An 18,787-nucleotide genomic window follows, 5' to 3' on the forward strand; every position below is an offset into this window, starting at 1 on the left:
CTCCCCGTCCCCAGCCCTGGCACCCACGCGTCCCCTCGTCTCTGTGGATGGGCCTGTCCTGGATATTTCGTAGAAATGGCACCACATGGCCGGGTGCAGTGGCTCATGCCTGTAATCCCTGCACATTGGGAGGCCGAGGCAGATGGATCATGAGGTCAGGAGTTCAAGACCAGCCTGGCCAACATAGTGAAACCCCATCTCTACTAAAAATACAAAAATTAGCTGGGCGTGGTGGTGGGTACCTGTAATCCCAGCTACTCGGGAGGCCGAGGCAGGAGAATCACTTGAACCCAGGAGTTGAAGGTTGCAGTGAGCCGAGACTGCACCACTGCACTCCAGCTTGGGCAACAGAGTGACACTTCGTCTCAAAAAAAAACAAATGGCATCACACACTGTGTGACCTTTTGTGTCTGGCTTCTCTCTCTGCATGTGACATCATCGGGCTGCATCCACACCGCAGCCTGTTCCAGAGCCTTGTTCCTTTTCATGGCTGAGTCATGTTCCACTGGGCAGAGGCCACATCTTGTCAGTCCATTCACTCGTGGATGGACCTTTTGTCAATTGCGAATCATGCTGCTGTGAGTGCACGTGTGCAGATTCCTGTGTGGATGTGTGTTCATGTCTCCTGGCTGGATCCTGGCACTGGAGTCTTGGGGGTCATGGGATGACTCCATTTTAAAGCTTTTTTTTTTTTCTTTTTTCTTTTTTGAGATGGAGCCTCACTCTGTCGCCCAGGCTGGAGTGCAGTGGTACCATTTCAACTCGCTGCAACCTCCACCTCCCGGGTTCAAGCTATTCCCCTACCTCAGCCTCCCAAGTAGTTGGAATTACAGGCACGCGCCACCACGCCTGGCTAATTTTTGTATTTTTAGTAGAGATGGGGTTTCACCTTGTTGGCCAGGCTGGTCTCGGACTCCTGACCTCAAGTGATCTGCCTGCCTCGGCCTCCCAAAGTGCTGGGATTACAGGCTTGGCCACCACACCTGGCCTAAAGCTTATGCTTTTCTAGCCACTGACACTTCCTCTACTCAACCTAAAGCACAGATGTGCTCAGGAAATTGTAAGTAGTTTATGCATTTAAATGTGACCATCGGCAGCTGCAGCTCTCTCTGGAATGGAATTCCTTCAGTCTCTGTTTCGTCGTACCCAGCTCTGTTGGGTCCTCCTTGGCTTGGAGGGCTTTGAGTTGAATCCTTATTTTTCTTCGGTCTGTAAGATCTCCAAGGACACAGGCAACAGCACCTCCTTTCTCCATCCCAGGGCCCAGCCTGGAGGGGACGGTGGCGTGTGCCTCTAGTCCCAGCTACTTGGGAGGCTGAGGCAGGAGAGAGTTCACGGGGGGATTCAGCAGACAGGCCTGGGAGAGGGGTCCGGGCAACACCTGCCAGTTGTACTGGGGCCTGTTCTCACACCTGTCTCCCTGGTCTCCCCTGTTTTAGTTCAGAGGAATATCCTTGACTTCCCCCAGCATGTTTCCCCCTCCAAGGACATCCGGACAGCCAGCACAGAGGCCGACAAGAAGCTCTCTGAGTTCGACGTGGAGATGAGCATGAGGGAGGACGTGTACCAGAGGATCGTGTGGCTCCAGGTGAGGGGGCCCTGCGGGGAGTGCAAATAGCCTCCCAAGTAGCTAGGATTACAGGCGCCCGCCACCACACCCGGCTAATTTTTGTATTTTTAGTAGAGATGGGGTTTCAACGTGTTGGTCAGGCTAGTCTCGAACTCCTGACCTCAAGTGATCCACCCACCTCGGCCTCCCACTGTGCTGGGATGACAGGTGTGAGCCACTGTGCCCGGCCCATTTTTTGTATTTTTAGTAGGCACAGGGTTTTGCCATGTTGGTCAGGCTGTTCTCAAACTCCTGACCTCAGGTGATCCGCCCACCTTGGCCTCCCAAAGTGCTGGGATCACAGGCCTGAGCCACCACACCCGGCCACACATGTGCACTTTCATTTCCTTTCCTGGCCATCCTAGTGTGACCCAAACACCCCATCCCCACATGGCGTGAGCTGGCAGGGCCTGGCGGCATGGCTGCGTGGGCTCCTGCTCCCCCGGATGCTCCTCGCAGTATGCAGTGGGGCCTTTGCTGTTGATGTCACATGATCAGGAGAGACCCAGAGACCCTCCTGCTGCTGTTCATCCTCTTAGGCGAGGACCCCCGGGAATGTGCTGATGTGTCCCACAGTCTCAGGAACATGCAGCCCTAGTGCTTTGGTAAATCCAGATCAGGGTGACCCATGATAGCCGTGGATTGTTATTTCTTTTTATTTAAATACAGACAGGGTCTCACAACATTGCCGACGCTTGTCTCGAACTCCTGGGCCCAAGCAATCCTCCCACCTCCACTTTCCAGAGTTTCTGTTGAGACAATGAGAGGTTCCCATGCAGGCGCAGGAAAGAATCGAATGCCTTTGCCAACTTTGCCCAGGTCCCCAGTGATGACGTTTTGCAAAACTATGGTGTCATCTACACCCCGATACCGACCTGGAGACCACCAGCAATCTAATTCCCATTCAGCCATCGCACTGGTGAAGGAGCTCTGGACTGATGTCAGTGTGGGGCTCTTCCAAACAAAGCAAACGTTTGCACAGGTTTTATGTAGAGACAGGTCATCATTTCTCTGAGATAAATGCCCAGGAGTGCAGTTGCCAAGTCACACGGGGGCCGGATGATCAGGTTTTTAAGAAACTGCCAAACTGCTCTTTGGAGCGGCTGCGCTGGCCCACGTCCTACATGCTTTGATGTTTTTATTCCAGGAGAAAGTTCAGAAGGACTCACTGAGGCCCGAGGCTGCACGGTACCTGGAGCGGCTAATCAAGCTGGGCCGGAGAAATGGGCTTCACCTCCCCAGAGAGACTCAGGAAGTGAGTGCTGGGTGTAGGGAGTGCTGGGCGTGGGCAATGGTCGATCCCGGGGAGTGCTGGGCACAGGGAGTGCTCAGTCCCAGGGAGTGCTGGGAGCGAGAAGTGCAGGGCAGGGGGAGTGCTGGGTGTGGGGAGTGCTGGGCTCAGGGAGTGCTCGGCTCAGGGAGTGCTTGGGGCACCAGGAGTGCTGGGTTCAGGGAGTGCTGGGTCCCGGGGAGTGCTGGACTCAGGGAGTGCTTGGGCACAGGGAGTGCTGGGTGCCGGGAGTGCTGGGTGTGAGGAGTGCTCGGTCCTAGAGAGTACTGGGCATGGGGAGTACTGAGCTCAGGGAGTGCTTGGGCTTGGGGAGTGCTGGGTGGGGGGAGTGCTCGGTCCCAGGGAGTACTGGGTGTGGGGAGTGCTCGGTCTGGGGAGTACTCGGCATGGGGAGTACTGGGCACGGGGAGTGCTCAGTCCTGGGGAGTGCTCAGTTGTGGGGAGTGCTGGGCTCAGGGAGTACTGGGTGCGGGGAGTGCTGGGCGTGGCCAGTGGAGCTTCTGTTGCCCCCTGCCCCTGCCTCCTCGGGAGCGTCCCCCCTTCAGGGCTGACCCCCGGCCTGATGTCCATCTTTCTGCTGCCTGAGGACCTGAACTCTGGCAAGGCAGGTCCACACAGACATGGGGCGCAGAGGCTCGGTAACGAGGGGAGCCCCTCCACCCACTGCCCGGTGTGCCTGATGTGGGCGTCTCAGGGGTGACGTGAGTTAGTTGGTGCAGAGCTGGGAGCGCATCGCTGAAGTCAAGCGTAGTGTGTTAGCAGAAGCCCAGTGTTCAGCGGCACCAACAGAGCAGTGGCGACCGCCACTGGAAAGATGCGTGTCACAGTTCCCAGGAACTGGCAGCTCGCCACATGGGAAGCATGGCTGGGTCAGGAGGTGTGCTCTGGGCAGGGCCTTCGCTGGGGTCCCTTGTGAAGGCATGGGTGTAGCGGGGAGTGGGTTCAGGGTTGGCCGGCTGGACCATCTCAGCCAGCCCTGGCATGGGGGCTGCCCCTCATCGGGTGCCTGGCCCTAAGGTAATGGGGGCCGGTGGATGGTGCCCCAGAGTGTAGGGGCTCGAGACTGGTTGATTTGCACGTGAAAGATGTTTGCAGGCGAGCTGTTGGCTGTCTCTGGGAGGGGCCATTTCTCGAGGGCCAGCAAGGCACCCAAATGTCAAAGCATCGGAATACAGGCCCCTGATTCACCATGGTGTGTGTTCAGTAGAAACCGTGCTTGGAATGCTGATCTTTCCCAGGCCGGCCACTTGGGCACTTGCTGTCCTGTGACGCTGGGCGCCAGCCACAGCTACCAGCCAGCCTGCAATGGCGCAGGCAAACTGAAAACCGAAGTTACATGAGATACCCAACACCTCATATCCGATAGCCTTTGCCTTCGGCGATCTCACCAGAATGTGGGCTGCTGTGAGTTCCTGAGCACGCTTAAGACAGGCCAGGTTAAGCTGTGATGTTCGCTCCTATTAAATGCATTTGTGATTTATGATATTCACAACTCACGATGGGTTTATTGGGACATACCCCTGTCCTAAGTCAGGGAGCATCTGTACAGGAAAGAAAGCACACAGTTCAATCAGGTCCCAGGCTGCAGCCATAGCCCCGTGGCTGTCCCTGTTCCGGTTCCATAAAGCCACCGCTGTCCTGGTTAGGGGGCGTCTCCACCTTATGGCTGAGGCAACCAAGACTCAGAGAGGCCAGGTGGGTTTGTCAGTGAAACCAGCACTGACGAAAGCGGAGTCAGGGTCCGTCTCAGGACTCGGGGACTGGGGGTCCTCAGCTCAGCCGCAGCGGACAAGAGCCAGTTATTTTTATTTTTATGTATGCATTTATTTATTTATTTAGACAGGGAGTCACACTCTGTCTCCCAGGCTGGAGTGCAACGGTGTGATCTCAGCTCGCTGCACCTCTGCCTCCTATGTTCAAGCGATTCTCCTGCCTCAGCCTCTGGAGTAGCTGGGATTACGGGCACCCGCCAACACAGCTGGCTAATTTTTTTTTATTTTTGATAGAGACAGGGTTTTACCATATTGGCCAGGCTGGTCTCAAACTCCTAACCTCAAGTGATTCACCCGCCTTGGCTTCCCAAACTGCTGGGATTACGGGTGTGAGCCACTGTACCACAGTTATTTTTCAAACCCCTTCGGCTTGTTGCATGCCCAGCATGTGTGGTCATGTGCATGGTAGAAGCCACAAACTCTCCCACAAGGGCCAGCAAGCAAGGAGGGAGCAGAGACAGCCCCGCCTGGAGGACAGAAGCACGGAAAAGGTGTGAGGTCCGGATGCTGGCGAGCGGAGTTCCAGCGCGTCCCCGCGGCCCTGTGTGCTCATTGAGTCTCCAGAGCCTTCCCTGGCATGGCTGGGTTTGTTACGTGAGATGGCAAGAGGGGAAGACATTGGGAATTGCCCAGCATGGGGCCTGTTCCCAGGAGAGGCCCAGCAAGCCCTCAGCTGGTTCTGAACCAGGGCCTGCCTGACAAGATACAGGCTCCCTGCAAAGTCCTGGGCACAGTTTCCCCCCGCTGCCGCCCTCTGTCCTGCGGATGAGCATTTCTGCTCTGGCCCCATGGAGCTGGGCTCCAGACCCGCCTGGCGGAGCTTCCAGCAGGAGAATCTGAGTCAAAGTACAGCCCTGCTGCCAGCCTGTCATGTGTCATGTGGCCTCAAGCCAGGTCCTTGTCACATAGTGGTCACCTCCCAGCCTTCAAGGCCACCAGAGGGACCACTCAAGATTCAGTTCCTTTGTTGATATCCCATATCACCAGGGTCGAGTTTTAGCTGTTTCTAAAACCAGCTTTACCAGATAAGGGGTAAAATGTTCAAAAGCTGCCAGACACGGTGACTCATGCCTGTAATCCCAGCACTTTGGGAGGCTGAGGTGGGAGGATTGCTTGAGCCCAGGAGTTCGAAACCAGCCTGAGCAACATGGTGAAACCTCGTCTGTACCAAACATACAAAAATTAGCTGGGTGTAGTGGCGTGTACCTGTAGTCCTAGCTACTCAGGAGGCTGAGGCAGGAGGATCAATTGAGTTGGGAGGTTGAGGCTGCAGTGAGTCGAGATCATGCCACTGCACTCCAGCCTGGGCAACAGAGCGAGTCTCTGTCTCAGAAGAATGTTGAAAAGCTTAGGCTGCAGGCTCTGAAGGTGATTCCTTAATGGATAGGAGGGTCTGGAGCACTCTTGGCCAGGGCCACACCTGACAGACCGGAGCACATCCCTGAGGTTGCCCGAGGTCACCCAGCTTTGGATGCCGCAGCTGGTGTTGAAATCCACACTGCTCAGCCTCGTGGCCTCCGTGTCTGTCTGTCCTCCGCCTCCCGTCTCACTCTTTCCTCCTCGGTTGCCTCTTCTTTCGGCCTGGTTCTTGGGGAAATCCCTCAGCCCTCGGTGAGAGGGTTCCCAGGCCTTGCGTCTCCCCGCGGAGCCCGCCCCTGTCTCTCCCTCCCCTCACGCCCCGCCTTTCTCTCCAGAACATCAAACGCATCAAGAAGAAGCTGAGCCTTCTGTGCATCGACTTCAACAAGAACCTGAACGAGGACACGACCTTCCTGCCCTTCACGCTCCAGGAGCTAGGTAGGGGCCGGGAGGTGGGGCACGGGTGGCCGTCGGTCCTGGGACTCAGTGCAGGCCTGCCAGGCCCTCGGGGGCCGCCGCTTCCTCCTGTGGGCTTCTGTGCTGAAGGGCGGCGGGAGGCCGAAGTACGTGGACCTGACCGTCCTGGGCTGAGGACTTTCCTCACCGGGAGCGCTCCAGGGCCGTTTACAGCCAAAAGCTCTGAGCCCTCCTTGGGGAGGGCCATGGTCTGTCCCACCAAGATTCCACCCTGATAGAAAATGTCCCTGGCGGTGGCGGAAGCCCAGGCCGGACGGGGTGGCCAAGGGTGCCAGTCTCAGCCGTGGCCCTGAGGGAAACACAATTTTCCCTTGAGACCCCACTTCCTGCCTGCCTTTATTTATTTAATTTAATTTATTTGTTTATTTATTTTGAGATGGAGTCTTGCTCTGTTGCCCAGGCTGGAGTGCAGTGGTGCGACCTCCACTCACTGCAACCTCCGACCCCTGGGTTCAAGTGATTCTCCTGTCTCAGCCTCCTGAGTAGCTGGGACTACAGACGTATGCCATCACACCTGGCAAATTTTTTTATTTTTAGTAGAGACGGTTTCGCCGTGTTGGCCAGGGTGGTCTCAGACTCCTGGGCTCAGGATCTGCCCGCCTCAACCTCCCAAAGTTCTGGGATTACAGGTGTGAGCCACCGTGCCCAGGCAGGCCGGAATATTCTGATGGGTGCTATAGAATATAACCTCCAGTTCTAGACTCTGAATGTAGTTGCCTCTGAGGTGGTGGGTGGGGACAAGGCCCTCATGGCCGGAGGCCTCCACAGGTGGCTTGATGTATGGTCACCTGGGCGTATGTTTCCTGAGGGAACACTCGCAGGTCGGGCACTGCCAAGCTTGGCTGCCAGCCACTTGCTCAGCCCTCCCGTGTCTCGGGCAGCACATCCTACCCTCAGCTTCTGGCACTCAGGAGAGACGACGGGCTACAATCTGCCGTAAAGCACGTTTCCCAGCCTGCCCCTCAGTGGGTGCACTGATCACCCGCATCATTCCCGCAGCCACCCATGCCATCCCGCGGCCACCCACACCGTCCCCGCGGCCACCTGCACCATCCCCGTGGGGCTGCTTCTCCTGCCTGCTCGTGTTAGCAAGCAGAAGGACTCGGTGCCTGATGTTCTAGAAGCCAATGCCATGGCACCAAGGATTTGAGGAAACAAAAGCTTCTCATTGCAAGTGACTCCCAAGGAGACTGGGCGTCCAGCTCAAATCTGCCTCCTGTGCCAGCTTTCAGGCAGTACTTTCATGAGAGAAGGTGCAGAGGTGGATTCTGGGATTAGCAGGTGATTGTTGGAAGGAAAGGGGAGGTCTGGAAGGTCCTCGGGCACACACAGTTATCTGTCCGTGCCAGCTCGTGGGTCCTGGGTGTGAATCCTGGGGAAGTCTGTATGAAGCGCAGTGGAAGTTCAGTTGGCATCAGCCAGCTGGTTCTGCACAGACTCTGCTGGCTCATGTGGGTTCCAGCCGGTTTCAGCCAGTTTTGTTCTTGTCGGCGTTTCAGCTGCCTGTTTCTTTTCACGTTTGCCATCCTGCAAACTGGAATGTTTGTGGATTTTGGTGTCTAACTCTTTGGGGTGCTGTTCCATTTGTCGGGCCTGAGGGGTCTCCCGTGCAGGTGGCTTGAGTCCCATGTGGCCAGGTGACACCATCATGCAGGTGGCTAGCGCGTTGGGTGACAGTCTCCAGGGCTGTCCGCCGCTGCTGACCCAGGACCTGTTTCCCTTTGTGGTCCGTCATTTCTCAGGAGACGCCTTGCGATGGTCTTAGTTCCTTTTCTTCTGCTTACAACAGAAAACCTAAGGCCATGTAGTTTATAAGAAAAGGAATTAACTTGTCACAGCTCTGGAGGCTGAGAAGTCCCAGGTCGAGGGGCCATATCTGGCCAGGGCCTTCTTCCTGGTGGGGACTCTGGAGCCCTGAGGCGGCCAGGGTGTCACATGGCAAGGGGAAGGGGCTAAACGAGCCGGTTCCACCCAGGTCTCTCCTCCTCACAAAGCCCCAGGCCCTCTGCCACATTAACCCATCAGTCCCTTCATCCATGAATCCATGAATGGATTCATCCATTCCTGAAGGCAGAGCCCACATGACCCAGCTGCCTCTTGAAGGCCCCAGTACCTAATCCTGCCATCTCCCAATACCACCATCTCCAACACCGCCATCTCCCGATACCCACATCTCCCAATACCCACATCTCCCGATACCGCTACCTCTCAACACCGCCACCTCCCAACACTGCCATCTCCCGATACCCACATCTCCCAATACCGCTACCTCTCAATACCGCTACCTCCAACACCGCCACCTCCAACACCACCATCTCCAACACCGCCACCTCCAACACTGCCATCTCCCAATACCTCCACCTCCGGACACCCCCACCTCCTGACACACCCACCTCCCAACACCAACACCTCCCGACACACCCACCTCCCGACACCCCCGCCTCCCGATACCAACACCTCCTGACACCCCCACTTCCCGACGCCCCCACCTCCCGACACCAACACCTCCCAACACCAATACTTCCCCACACCACCTCCCAACACTAACACCTCCTGACACCCCCACCTCCCGACACCCCCACCTCCCAACACCAACACCTCCCGACACCCCCACCTCCCGACACCAACACCTCACGACACCCACACCTCACGACACCCACACCTCCCGACACCAATACCTTCCGACACCCCCACCTCCCGACACCGCCACCTCCCGACACCAACACCTCACGACACCCACACCTCCCGACACCAACACCTTCCGATACCCACATCTCCCGACACCACCATCTCTGGCATTAAGTTCCTGGTGCATTTTGGAGGGGACGCACCCAACCAGAGCAGAGACCTGTGAGTGTCCATCACTCGCACATTGTCATACACTAGTTGCCATGTCCATGGATGACTTCTGCCGCCCTCACCCTCTGGGCATCAGTCATCCTGCCGTGACTCCGAACCTTCCCTCCTTGCCTGTCTTCTTACTGATTTGTTTCTGTCCGTGTGCATGAGGCTTCTGTCTTATTCCCGGGTTATCATTCATTATCATTTATCCCAGTGCTCAAATCGTCCCACATGGACCCTCAGGAGTCCCTCCGAACAATCCCTGTGTCCTTGTAATGCACCTGCTGTCCTCTGAACCTGCTCTTACTGTGGGGCGCACGGTACCGCAGGCTCGGCCTCTGAGCCCGCTCTTACTGTGGGGCGCGCGGTACCGCGGGCTCGGCCTCTGAGCCCGCTCTTACTGTGGGGTGCGCGGTACCGCGGGCTCGGCCTCTGAGCCCGCTCTTACTGTGGGGTCCGCGGTACCGCGGGCTCGGCCTCTGAGCCCGCTCTTACTGTGGGGCGCACGGTACCGCAGGCTCGGCCTCTGAGCCCAGTCTTACTGTTGGACATGTGATGTCGCAGGCTCGTCCCATGCTCTCCCTGCCCCAGCCCTCAGATGCTCCATTTCTTGGAGGAGACCTGGCGCCTTTGAGTGGAGGGTGACTTAGGCACCGGATGTGTTCACCACTGCCAGGGAGCAGCATTCCTGGGCACTGTTAACAGTTAGGAAGCAGACACGCATCTCTGCACCACACATGGACACACACACTCTTCTGTTCTGTGTCTGTATATCAAATCCACAAGTGCAGCGGGGCACGCCGGCACACACCTGAGGTCCCAGCCACTCGGGAGGCTGAGGCAGGGGGATTGCTTGAGTCTGGGAGTTCAGAGCCACAGTGAACGTGAACTATGCATTCGTGAACTATCCATTGCAGCCTGGGCAACAGAGCAAGACCCTTTTTCTAAAAAAATAAAAACTTTCATGAGTCCACTTTGCAGCTTCTCTTCCAGTCCAGCGCTGCTGGGCCCCCCAGCCGTCTCCCTTGCTGTCCTTTAACTCCCGTCTCCGACCGCCAGCCGTCACTCCTGGGTGACACACTGTCGAGGTGGAGAGCTGCTGTTTGAAGGCCCGTGGTCCTTGGAAAGGACGGTGTGCAGGTCCCGGGAGGCCTCCCCCTCATGCTGCAGTCACTTGGCAGACAATTGCCAGGCCCGCGCTGGTGCTGGGGTACAAACGGGAAGGCGGGGGCTCTGCCGGCCACAGGACTCTCAGCTCCCTCATCACCACCCACACCCACGGGCTGGCCTCCCAAAATTTCCCCCATCTGCCTCTGGTCCCCCAACCGGATCATTCTTTCCACCCTTGCCTCCCTGGGGTCCCTGTGAGCTCCCGATCATTCTTTCCACCCCTACTGCCCTGGTGTCGGCGTGAGCTCCCGATCATTCTTTCCACCCTGACCGCCCTGGGGTCGGCGTGAGCTCCCGATCATTCTTTCCACCCTGACTCCCCTGGGGTCGGCGTGAGCTCCCGATCATTCTTTCCACCCCTACTGCCCTGGGGTCCCTGTGAGCTCCCGATCATTCTTTCCACCCCTACTGCCCTGGTGTCGGCGTGAGCTCCCGATCATTCTTTCCACCCTGACCGCCCTGGGGTCGGCGTGAGCTCCGGATCATTCTTTCCACCCTGACCGCCCTGGGGTCGGCGTGAGCTCCCGATCATTCTTTCCACCCTGACCGCCCTGGGGTCGGCGTGAGCTCCCGATCATTCTTTCCACCCTGACCGCCCTGGGGTCGGCGTGAGCTCCCGATCATTCTTTCCACCCTGACCGCCCTGGGGTCGGCGTGAGCTCCCGATCATTCTTTCCACCCTGACCGCCCTGGGGTCGGCGTGAGCTCCCGATCATTCTTTCCACCCTGACCGCCCTGGGGTCGGCGTGAGCTCCCGATCATTCTTTCCACCCTGACCGCCCTGGGGTCGGCGTGAGCTCCCGATCATTCTTTCCACCCTGACCGCCCTGGGGTCGGCGTGAGCTCCCGATCATTCTTTCCACCCTGACCGCCCTGGGGTCGGCGTGAGCTCCCGATCATTCTTTCCACCCTGACCGCCCTGGGGTCGGCGTGAGCTCCCGATCATTCTTTCCACCCTGACCGCCCTGGGGTCGGCGTGAGCTCCCGATCATTCTTTCCACCCTGACCGCCCTGGGGTCGGCGTGAGCTCCCGATCATTCTTTCCACCCTGACCGCCCTGGGGTCGGCGTGAGCTCCCGATCATTCTTTCCACCCTGACCGCCCTGGGGTCGGCGTGAGCTCCCGATCATTCTTTCCACCCTGACCGCCCTGGGGTCGGCGTGAGCTCCCGATCATTCTTTCCACCCTGACCGCCCTGGGGTCGGCGTGAGCTCCCGATCATTCTTTCCACCCTGACCGCCCTGGGGTCGGCGTGAGCTCCCGATCATTCTTTCCACCCTGACCGCCCTGGGGTCGGCGTGAGCTCCCGATCATTCTTTCCACCCTGACCGCCCTGGGGTCGGCGTGAGCTCCCGATCATTCTTTCCACCCTGACCGCCCTGGGGTCGGCGTGAGCTCCCGATCATTCTTTCCACCCTGACCGCCCTGGGGTCGGCGTGAGCTCCCGATCATTCTTTCCACCCTGACCGCCCTGGGGTCCCCGTGAGCTCCCGATCATTCTTTCCACCCTGACTCCCCTGGGGTCCCCGTGAGCTCCCGATCATTCTTTCCACCCTGACTCCCCTGGGGTCGGCGTGAGCTCCCAATCATTCTTTCCACCCTGACCGCCCTGGGGTCGGCGTGAGCTCCCGATCATTCTTTCCACCCTGACCGCCCTGGGGTCCCCGTGAGCTCCCGATCATTCTTTCCACCCTGACTCCCCTGGGGTCCCTGTGAGCTCCCGATCATTCTTTCCACCCTGACCGCCCTGGGGTCCCTGTGAGCTCCCGATCATTCTTTCCACCCTGACTCCCCTGGGGTCCCTGTGAGCTCCCGATCATTCTTTCCACCCTGACTCCCCTGGGGTCCCTGTGAGCTCCCGATCATTCTTTCCACCCTGACCGCCCTGGGGTCGGCGTGAGCTCCCGATCATTCTTTCCACCCTGACTCCCCTGGGGTCCCTGTGAGCTCCCGATCATTCTTTCCACCCTGACTCCCCTGGGGTCCCTGTGAGCTCCCGATCATTCTTTCCACCCTGACCGCCCTGGGGTCGGCGTGAGCTCCCGATCATTCTTTCCACCCCTAGTGCCCTGGGGTCGGGGTGAGCTCCCGATCATTCTTTCCACCCTGACCGCCCTGGGGTCCCTGTGAGCTCCCGATCATTCTTTCCACCCTGACTCCCCTGGGGTCCCTGTGAGCTCCCGATCATTCTTTCCACCCTGACCGCCCTGGGGTCGGCGTGAGCTCCCGATCATTCTTTCCACCCTGACCGCCCTGGGGTCGGCGTGAGCTCCCGATCATTCTTTCCACCCTGACCGCCCTGGGGTCGGCGTGAGCTCCCGATCATTCTTTCCACCCTGACCGCCCTGGGGTCGGCGTGAGCTCCCGATCATTCTTTCCACCCTGACCACCCTGGGGTCCCTGTGAGCTCCCGATCATTCTTTCCACCCTGACCGCCCTGGGGTCGGCGTGAGCTCCCGATCATTCTTTCCACCCTGACCGCCCTGGGGTCCCTGTGAGCTCCCGATCATTCTTTCCACCCTGACCGCCCTGGGGTCGGCGTGAGCTCCCGATCATTCTTTCCACCCTGACCGCCCTGGGGTCGGCGTGAGCTCCCGATCATTCTTTCCACCCTGACCGCCCTGGGGTCGAGGTGAACCAGTCTTTGCATTGAAGCTGCAAGCCTGAGGCACGGTGGCCCTGGCGTCTCCCGAGCCATGAGGTAGGAACCCCAGAGGGTTTCAGTCCGGGATGCTGCCGCCCCCACTTCTCTTGAGGCTGTCGGGCAGGGGCCAGGTGGGAGGGTGTGGCTGCCGGGCAGCGGGGTGAACTGTGTCCTGCCAGGGGTTTTGTGGGTGGAGAAGGGACAGCAGGGCTCCAGTGAGAAGCTCTGGGAGTAGGAATTGGGTCTCTCTGGAGGGACACACTTGAAAGTGGCTGAGCCGTGGGGCTGCGTGCTGAGATCTCAGCTCTGAGCGGGAGGCTCTGCCTGGGGGTCGTTCTTCAGGAAAAGCAAAGCAGGGCCTCCCTCTCCGCCCAGGGCCCAGCGTGCTCGGCTCTCCTGCTGTTTTTGTCTTTGATGGGAGGCACTGCCTCTAACGCTGGTTTCCTTGTGCAGTGGCCGGGCCACCCTTCCCGCCACCCTCCTCCCTTCACACATGAGGTTGGTGACGGCGCCCTGGAAGCCCACGCTGTCCGGGGGTTGGGCCGGATTTAGCTTTAACCTCTCTGGGGCAGGAGATCCTGCTCTGAGGGTGCTGGGGGGTTTCCTGGTGGGGTTAGAGGCGGGACGTGAGAACTGTGGCAGGTGGTGGCCAGGCTGTGGGGGAGCCAGGGTGTTTCTTGATGGGGTTAGATGGGGGATGTAAGAATTGCAGCGGGTGGTGGCCAGGCTGCGGCTGCTCGCTGAGGGCCCCCTTGTAGCTTTCCAGGCAGAGGGGAAGCCCACCCCTTCCCTCACACGCTGTGTGCAGGCTGTGGGCCCATCAGTCCTGTCAAAGCCACCCTGGTTCTGTCCCCATAGGAGGGCTCCCCGAGGACTTTCTGAACTCCCTGGAGAAGATGGAGGACGGCAAGTTGAAGGTCACCCTCAAGTACCCCCATTACTTCCCCCTCCTGAAGAAATGCCACGTGCCTGAGACCAGGAGGAAAGTGGAGGAGGCCTTCAACTGCCGGTGCAAGGAGGTGAGAAGGCACGGCCAGGGGGCCCCAGAACAGTGGGTCTGGACCTTGTGGGGCCCGTCTGCTCCATGCGTGTGAGGCACCTCCAGGCTTTGCACTTGGTTGGCCTCCCAATCTCCCTGGCCAGGCCCAGTGGCCAGCAGAGGCCTCCCTGTGGGGCTCTGCCGTGCCCTGGAGGTGTCTGTGCTGGGCTCCACCCAGACCCTGGGGCCACAGCTCAGGGCCCAGTTCATCCTTCCCAAGCTGAGCCTCCTGCTGCTGCTCTGAGCATCTGGCCGCGCGCATGTCTCATCCCTCCCTTATCTGGAGCCGCCCCTCAGGTGTGTCAGCCCAGATAATTCCTTTTGTCTTAAATGATGGTGCCCGGACCTGAGCCTGGGTCCACTGGTGGGTTGTGACTGGGCTATCTCGCTGTGACTGGCGTCAGACGGCCGTTCCCACAGGGACACATGTAACTGTCCACGGCGCCATGGTGTGGTCGGTCAGGTGGTCTCTGCACGTCTCCCATTCGCCATCTGGAACAGGCAGAGGCTCTAGGAGTGGGCCTCTTGGTCCCCTGACGACACCAAGTTGGTGCTTGTGCGGCTGGCGAAAGGGGGATACACGCTGATCACTGCAAAGGGATGGGCGGGCACTGATCACTGCAAGGGGACGGGCGGGTGCCCATCACTGCAGGGGGATGGGCGGGTGCCCATCACTGCAGGGGACGGGTAGGCGCCCATCACTGTAGGGGGATGGGCAGGCACCAATGGGGGGACGGGCGGGTGCCCATCACTGCAGGGGGACGGGCGGGTGCCCATCACTGCAGGGGGGCGGGTGGGCGCCCATCACTGCAGGGGGATGGGCAGGCACCACTGGGGGGACGGGTGGGCGCCCATCACTGCGGGGGGTGGGGGACGGGTGGGTACCAATGGGGGTACAGGTGGGCACCGATCACTGCAAGGCGGGGGGGTGCTCCTCGCTGTTCAGGGACCGGGAACTCAGTCTGCTCAGATGGGGCGTGGCCTGCCCTCTACATGTTGGCTGTGAATTCACGTTGCTGTTAAGCCTAAGTAGGTGGACCCGTGGACTGGGCACACCTCGACTTCCCCACTGCGCCTTGGAAGGTCAACTGGGCAATCCCGTCCTGGTCCCCAGGCTTGGGTCCCAGTGGCAGAGTGAGGGCCAGGCCAAGAGGGCGCACACGGGTGGGCTGAGTTCCAGGTCCCGGGGGATGTGCCGCCTCAGAGAGCTTGCTGCTGGCGGTCGGCCTGGCCCCTATTTGGCTGGCTGCTCTGCACGCACCTGCTGGTTACAGCTGGGTTTCCTGTGGACCCAGCTGGTGGGCACATCTGTCCTGAACAGGCCTCTGTTTCTCCTCGTAAACACCTCACGTGGCTTTCATGCATCCTCCCCCACCCCCACTGGCTTGGTTGGCAGTGCCAGTCCTCAGAAGTGAGGCTGTGTGCATGTCATTTGCCGGTGGCGATAGGCAGAGCCCATGAGACTGGGAACCAAGGCCTGGACATGGGGGTGTCCCCACATGCAGCAGTGATGCCCTCGGAGGCTCCTCGGACAGCCCCTGGTCCCCATACCACGTTCCGTGTGAGGCCTTAGAGTCATCTGCACCCCTTCTGGTTCCAAAAAGGACTTGGGATTATGATAACACTGGTGGCATGACCAGAGGAGTTGTGTAGTAACACAGGCCGAGAGGGGCAGGGACCGGAGGTCAGACGGAGCTGGATATGAGCCTTTGGCCCTGGGACAGGGCGTGCTGGCCCTGGAGGTGGAGGGAGTGGCGCCCCTGGGTGACAGTGTGGTGGTGTCGGTTGCAGGAGAACTGCGCTATCCTCAAGGAGCTGGTGACGCTGCGGGCCCAGAAGTCCCGCCTGCTGGGGTTCCACACGCACGCCGACTATGTCCTGGAGATGAACATGGCCAAGACCAGCCAGACCGTGGCCACCTTCCTAGGTAGCCCTTCCTTCCTTCTCCACCGGGGTCCCTGTGGGGAAGGTTCTCAGGGTCACCCCAGGGGACAGTCGGTGCTACCCCTAGAGCCCTGTCCTTTCCCTCCATGAAGAGGGACTTCTGACGCCTGCCCTGGCTCCCTCACTCCCCCCGAGGGACCCTTACAGAACAGGGAAGCGCCCGGGCCCTGGGGTCAGTCCCATGCTTGCACCCGGCCCCGCCGCCCCCTCACCCTGAGCACGAGGATGCTCGGCCCCTCGAGGGGTTGCTGGGAACTGCGGGCCCTCCCTTCGGAATGGGGAGCCTGACAAAGTCACGGCCGCGGGCGGGCGAGCCATGGAGGAGCCCGCAAGGCGAGAGGCCCACCTTTCCGCCCTCCCCGCAGATGAGCTGGCGCAGAAGCTGAAGCCCCTGGGGGAGCAGGAGCGTGCGGTGATTCTGGAGCTGAAGCGTGCGGAGTGCGAGCGCCGGGGCCTGCCCTTCGACGGCCGCATCCATGCCTGGGACATGCGCTACTACATGAACCAGGTGGAGGAGACGCGCTACCGCGTGGACCAGAACCTGCTCAAGGAGTACTTCCCCGTGCAGGTGGTCACGCACGGGCTGCTGGGCATCTACCAGGAGCTCCTGGGGCTGGCCTTCCACCACGAGGAGGGCGCCAGTGCCTGGCATGAGGACGTGCGGCTCTACACCGCGAGGGACGCGGCCTCGGGGGAGGTGGTCGGCAAGTTCTACCTGGACCTGTACCCGCGGTGGGTGAGGGCAGCGGGGGCGGGGGGCGCACCCCGGCCCTGGGTCTCCTCGGAGCCCGGCGTTCCCGTCTGAGATGGGAAGGAAGTCGTTGCCTGCTCCATGGGGTCTCGGGGATGAACCCCGAGACGTAGCACCCGTGGGCACACCACAGGGGCCGAAAATGCAGCTGTCCCCGTTTCCAGTCTCACTCAGCCACCCGGACAGGGCGCAGCTCTGCCCAGGCCGGAGTCCTTTAGGGGAGGGATGGCAGCCGGGGCCTGGCCATGGTTTTCATGCTGCCCTGCGCCAAGCCACCTCTGCTGAGAGGGAGGTTTAGAACCTCAGAGGTGCCCGGCGGTCTGGGTTAGCAGTCAGGTGGGCTGAGGGATGCGGAGTCAGGGACTCTTGCGGTGTCTCTAGTCCCTGCGGGGCCTGACGCTGCCTCCCTCCCCAGGGAAGGAAAGTACGGGCACGCGGCCTGCTTTGGCCTGCAGCCCGGCTGCCTGCGGCAGGATGGGAGCCGCCAGATCGCCATCGCGGCCATGGTGGCCAACTTCACCAAGCCCACAGCCGACGCGCCCTCGCTGCTGCAGCATGACGAGGTAGAGACCTACTTCCATGAGTTTGGCCACGTGATGCACCAGCTCTGCTCCCAGGTGGGTGCGGGCCCGGGCAGGGGCAGGGGCAGGGGCAGGGGCTGCCTGTGGTCAGCGAGGCCCAAGCCTGGGGCTTCGGCTTCCGGCTCTCTCTGCACCCGCCCGGTGGCTCCTTCATCCAATGCCACCCAAAGATGGTGACTCCCTGTCATGCCCGTGTCCTGGGGCTGCCCCAGCAAAACACCACAGACCAGGGCTTACACAAGGTGCGTGTATTTCCTCATGGTCCTAGAGGCTGGAGTCGGAGGTCACAGTGTCAGCAGGGTTGGCTCCCTCGAGGTCCCTCCTTGGCTTGTGGCCGCCACCACCTCCCCGCATCCTCATGTGGTCGTCCTTCTGTGTGGGTCCCCGTCTCGTCTTCTTACAGGGACCCCAGTCATGCCGGATCAGGGCCCGCCCAACAACCTCACTTGACCGTAGTGACCTCCTTAGACATCCTGTCTCTAAGTAGTCACATCCTGGCCAGGCGTGGTGGTCCACGCCTGTAATCCCAGCACTTTGGGAGGCCGAGGCGGGTAGATCACCTGAGGTCAGGAGCTCAAGACCAGCCTGGCCAACATGGTGCCATCTTGTTGCAAGCATCTTTCCTGGCACACAGTCAGCAATTGCTCCTCAGAAAGGCTCTGTCCTATGAAGTCACTGAGAACCCTGAGAAGTGCATGCAGACCTGTCCCTCCAAGGGGACCCAGGGCTGGGTTCCCAGGAGCCTCTGGTCACGTGTTCGCCAGCTGATCATTCCAGAACCTTACTGTGTGTGTTTTGGGTTCAAGACACCTTACTGCTGTACAGCGCTGACGGGTTCACGTTGAACACATGGCTGGTGGCTCTGTCACCCACACCTGAGCACAGCTTGCACACACAGGGTGTCCCCACGAGGCACATCATGGCCTCCTGGTGCTGAAGGAGACGAGACAGTGCTCTGCACAACGCTTGGGGCCTTTTAAACACAAAATCACCAAGAGCACAAAGATGCAAACACCGTGCCCCCACTAGACTGAGAAAAGGACACTTGCTCATAAAATGAGCCGAAGCGAGAAGACAGAGCGCGGCCCGTCTGAGGACCGTCTGCTGAGGGGCGCCGCAGTGCTGGCCTCTGGGGTTTCTGTGGATCTTAGTAGGCGAGTTTGAAAACACGGAGTCCAGGAATGAGGATCGACCGTGTGTCCACCTTTCCTGGCTTCCCTGCCATACTGTTTGCACAGCACTCGTAGCCAGCACACGCGTGTGCACATCCACACAGGTGCTCGCACAGGTGCCCACGCACATGCCTGCA

At 59.9% G+C, this 18,787-nt stretch overlaps 1 protein-coding gene across 1 annotated transcript in view; it reads left to right on the forward strand.

Annotated features, from left to right (window-relative positions):
• Positions 1-18,787, forward strand: part of THOP1 (thimet oligopeptidase 1) — a 31,582-nt gene that overhangs the window by 7,936 nt on the left and 4,859 nt on the right. The window contains exons 3-9 of the mRNA XM_024351908.3: positions 1,440-1,588; positions 2,757-2,864; positions 6,367-6,469; positions 14,022-14,182; positions 15,994-16,129; positions 16,512-16,878; positions 17,313-17,514. Of these exons, the coding sequence (XP_024207676.1) occupies positions 1,440-1,588; positions 2,757-2,864; positions 6,367-6,469; positions 14,022-14,182; positions 15,994-16,129; positions 16,512-16,878; positions 17,313-17,514 (1,226 nt within the window). The remainder of the gene's footprint in view (positions 1-1,439; positions 1,589-2,756; positions 2,865-6,366; positions 6,470-14,021; positions 14,183-15,993; positions 16,130-16,511; positions 16,879-17,312; positions 17,515-18,787) is intronic.

Source organism: Pan troglodytes, chromosome 20 (assembly GCF_028858775.2).
Source record: "Pan troglodytes isolate AG18354 chromosome 20, NHGRI_mPanTro3-v2.0_pri, whole genome shotgun sequence".
NCBI classification, from domain to species: domain Eukaryota; kingdom Metazoa; phylum Chordata; class Mammalia; order Primates; family Hominidae; genus Pan; species Pan troglodytes.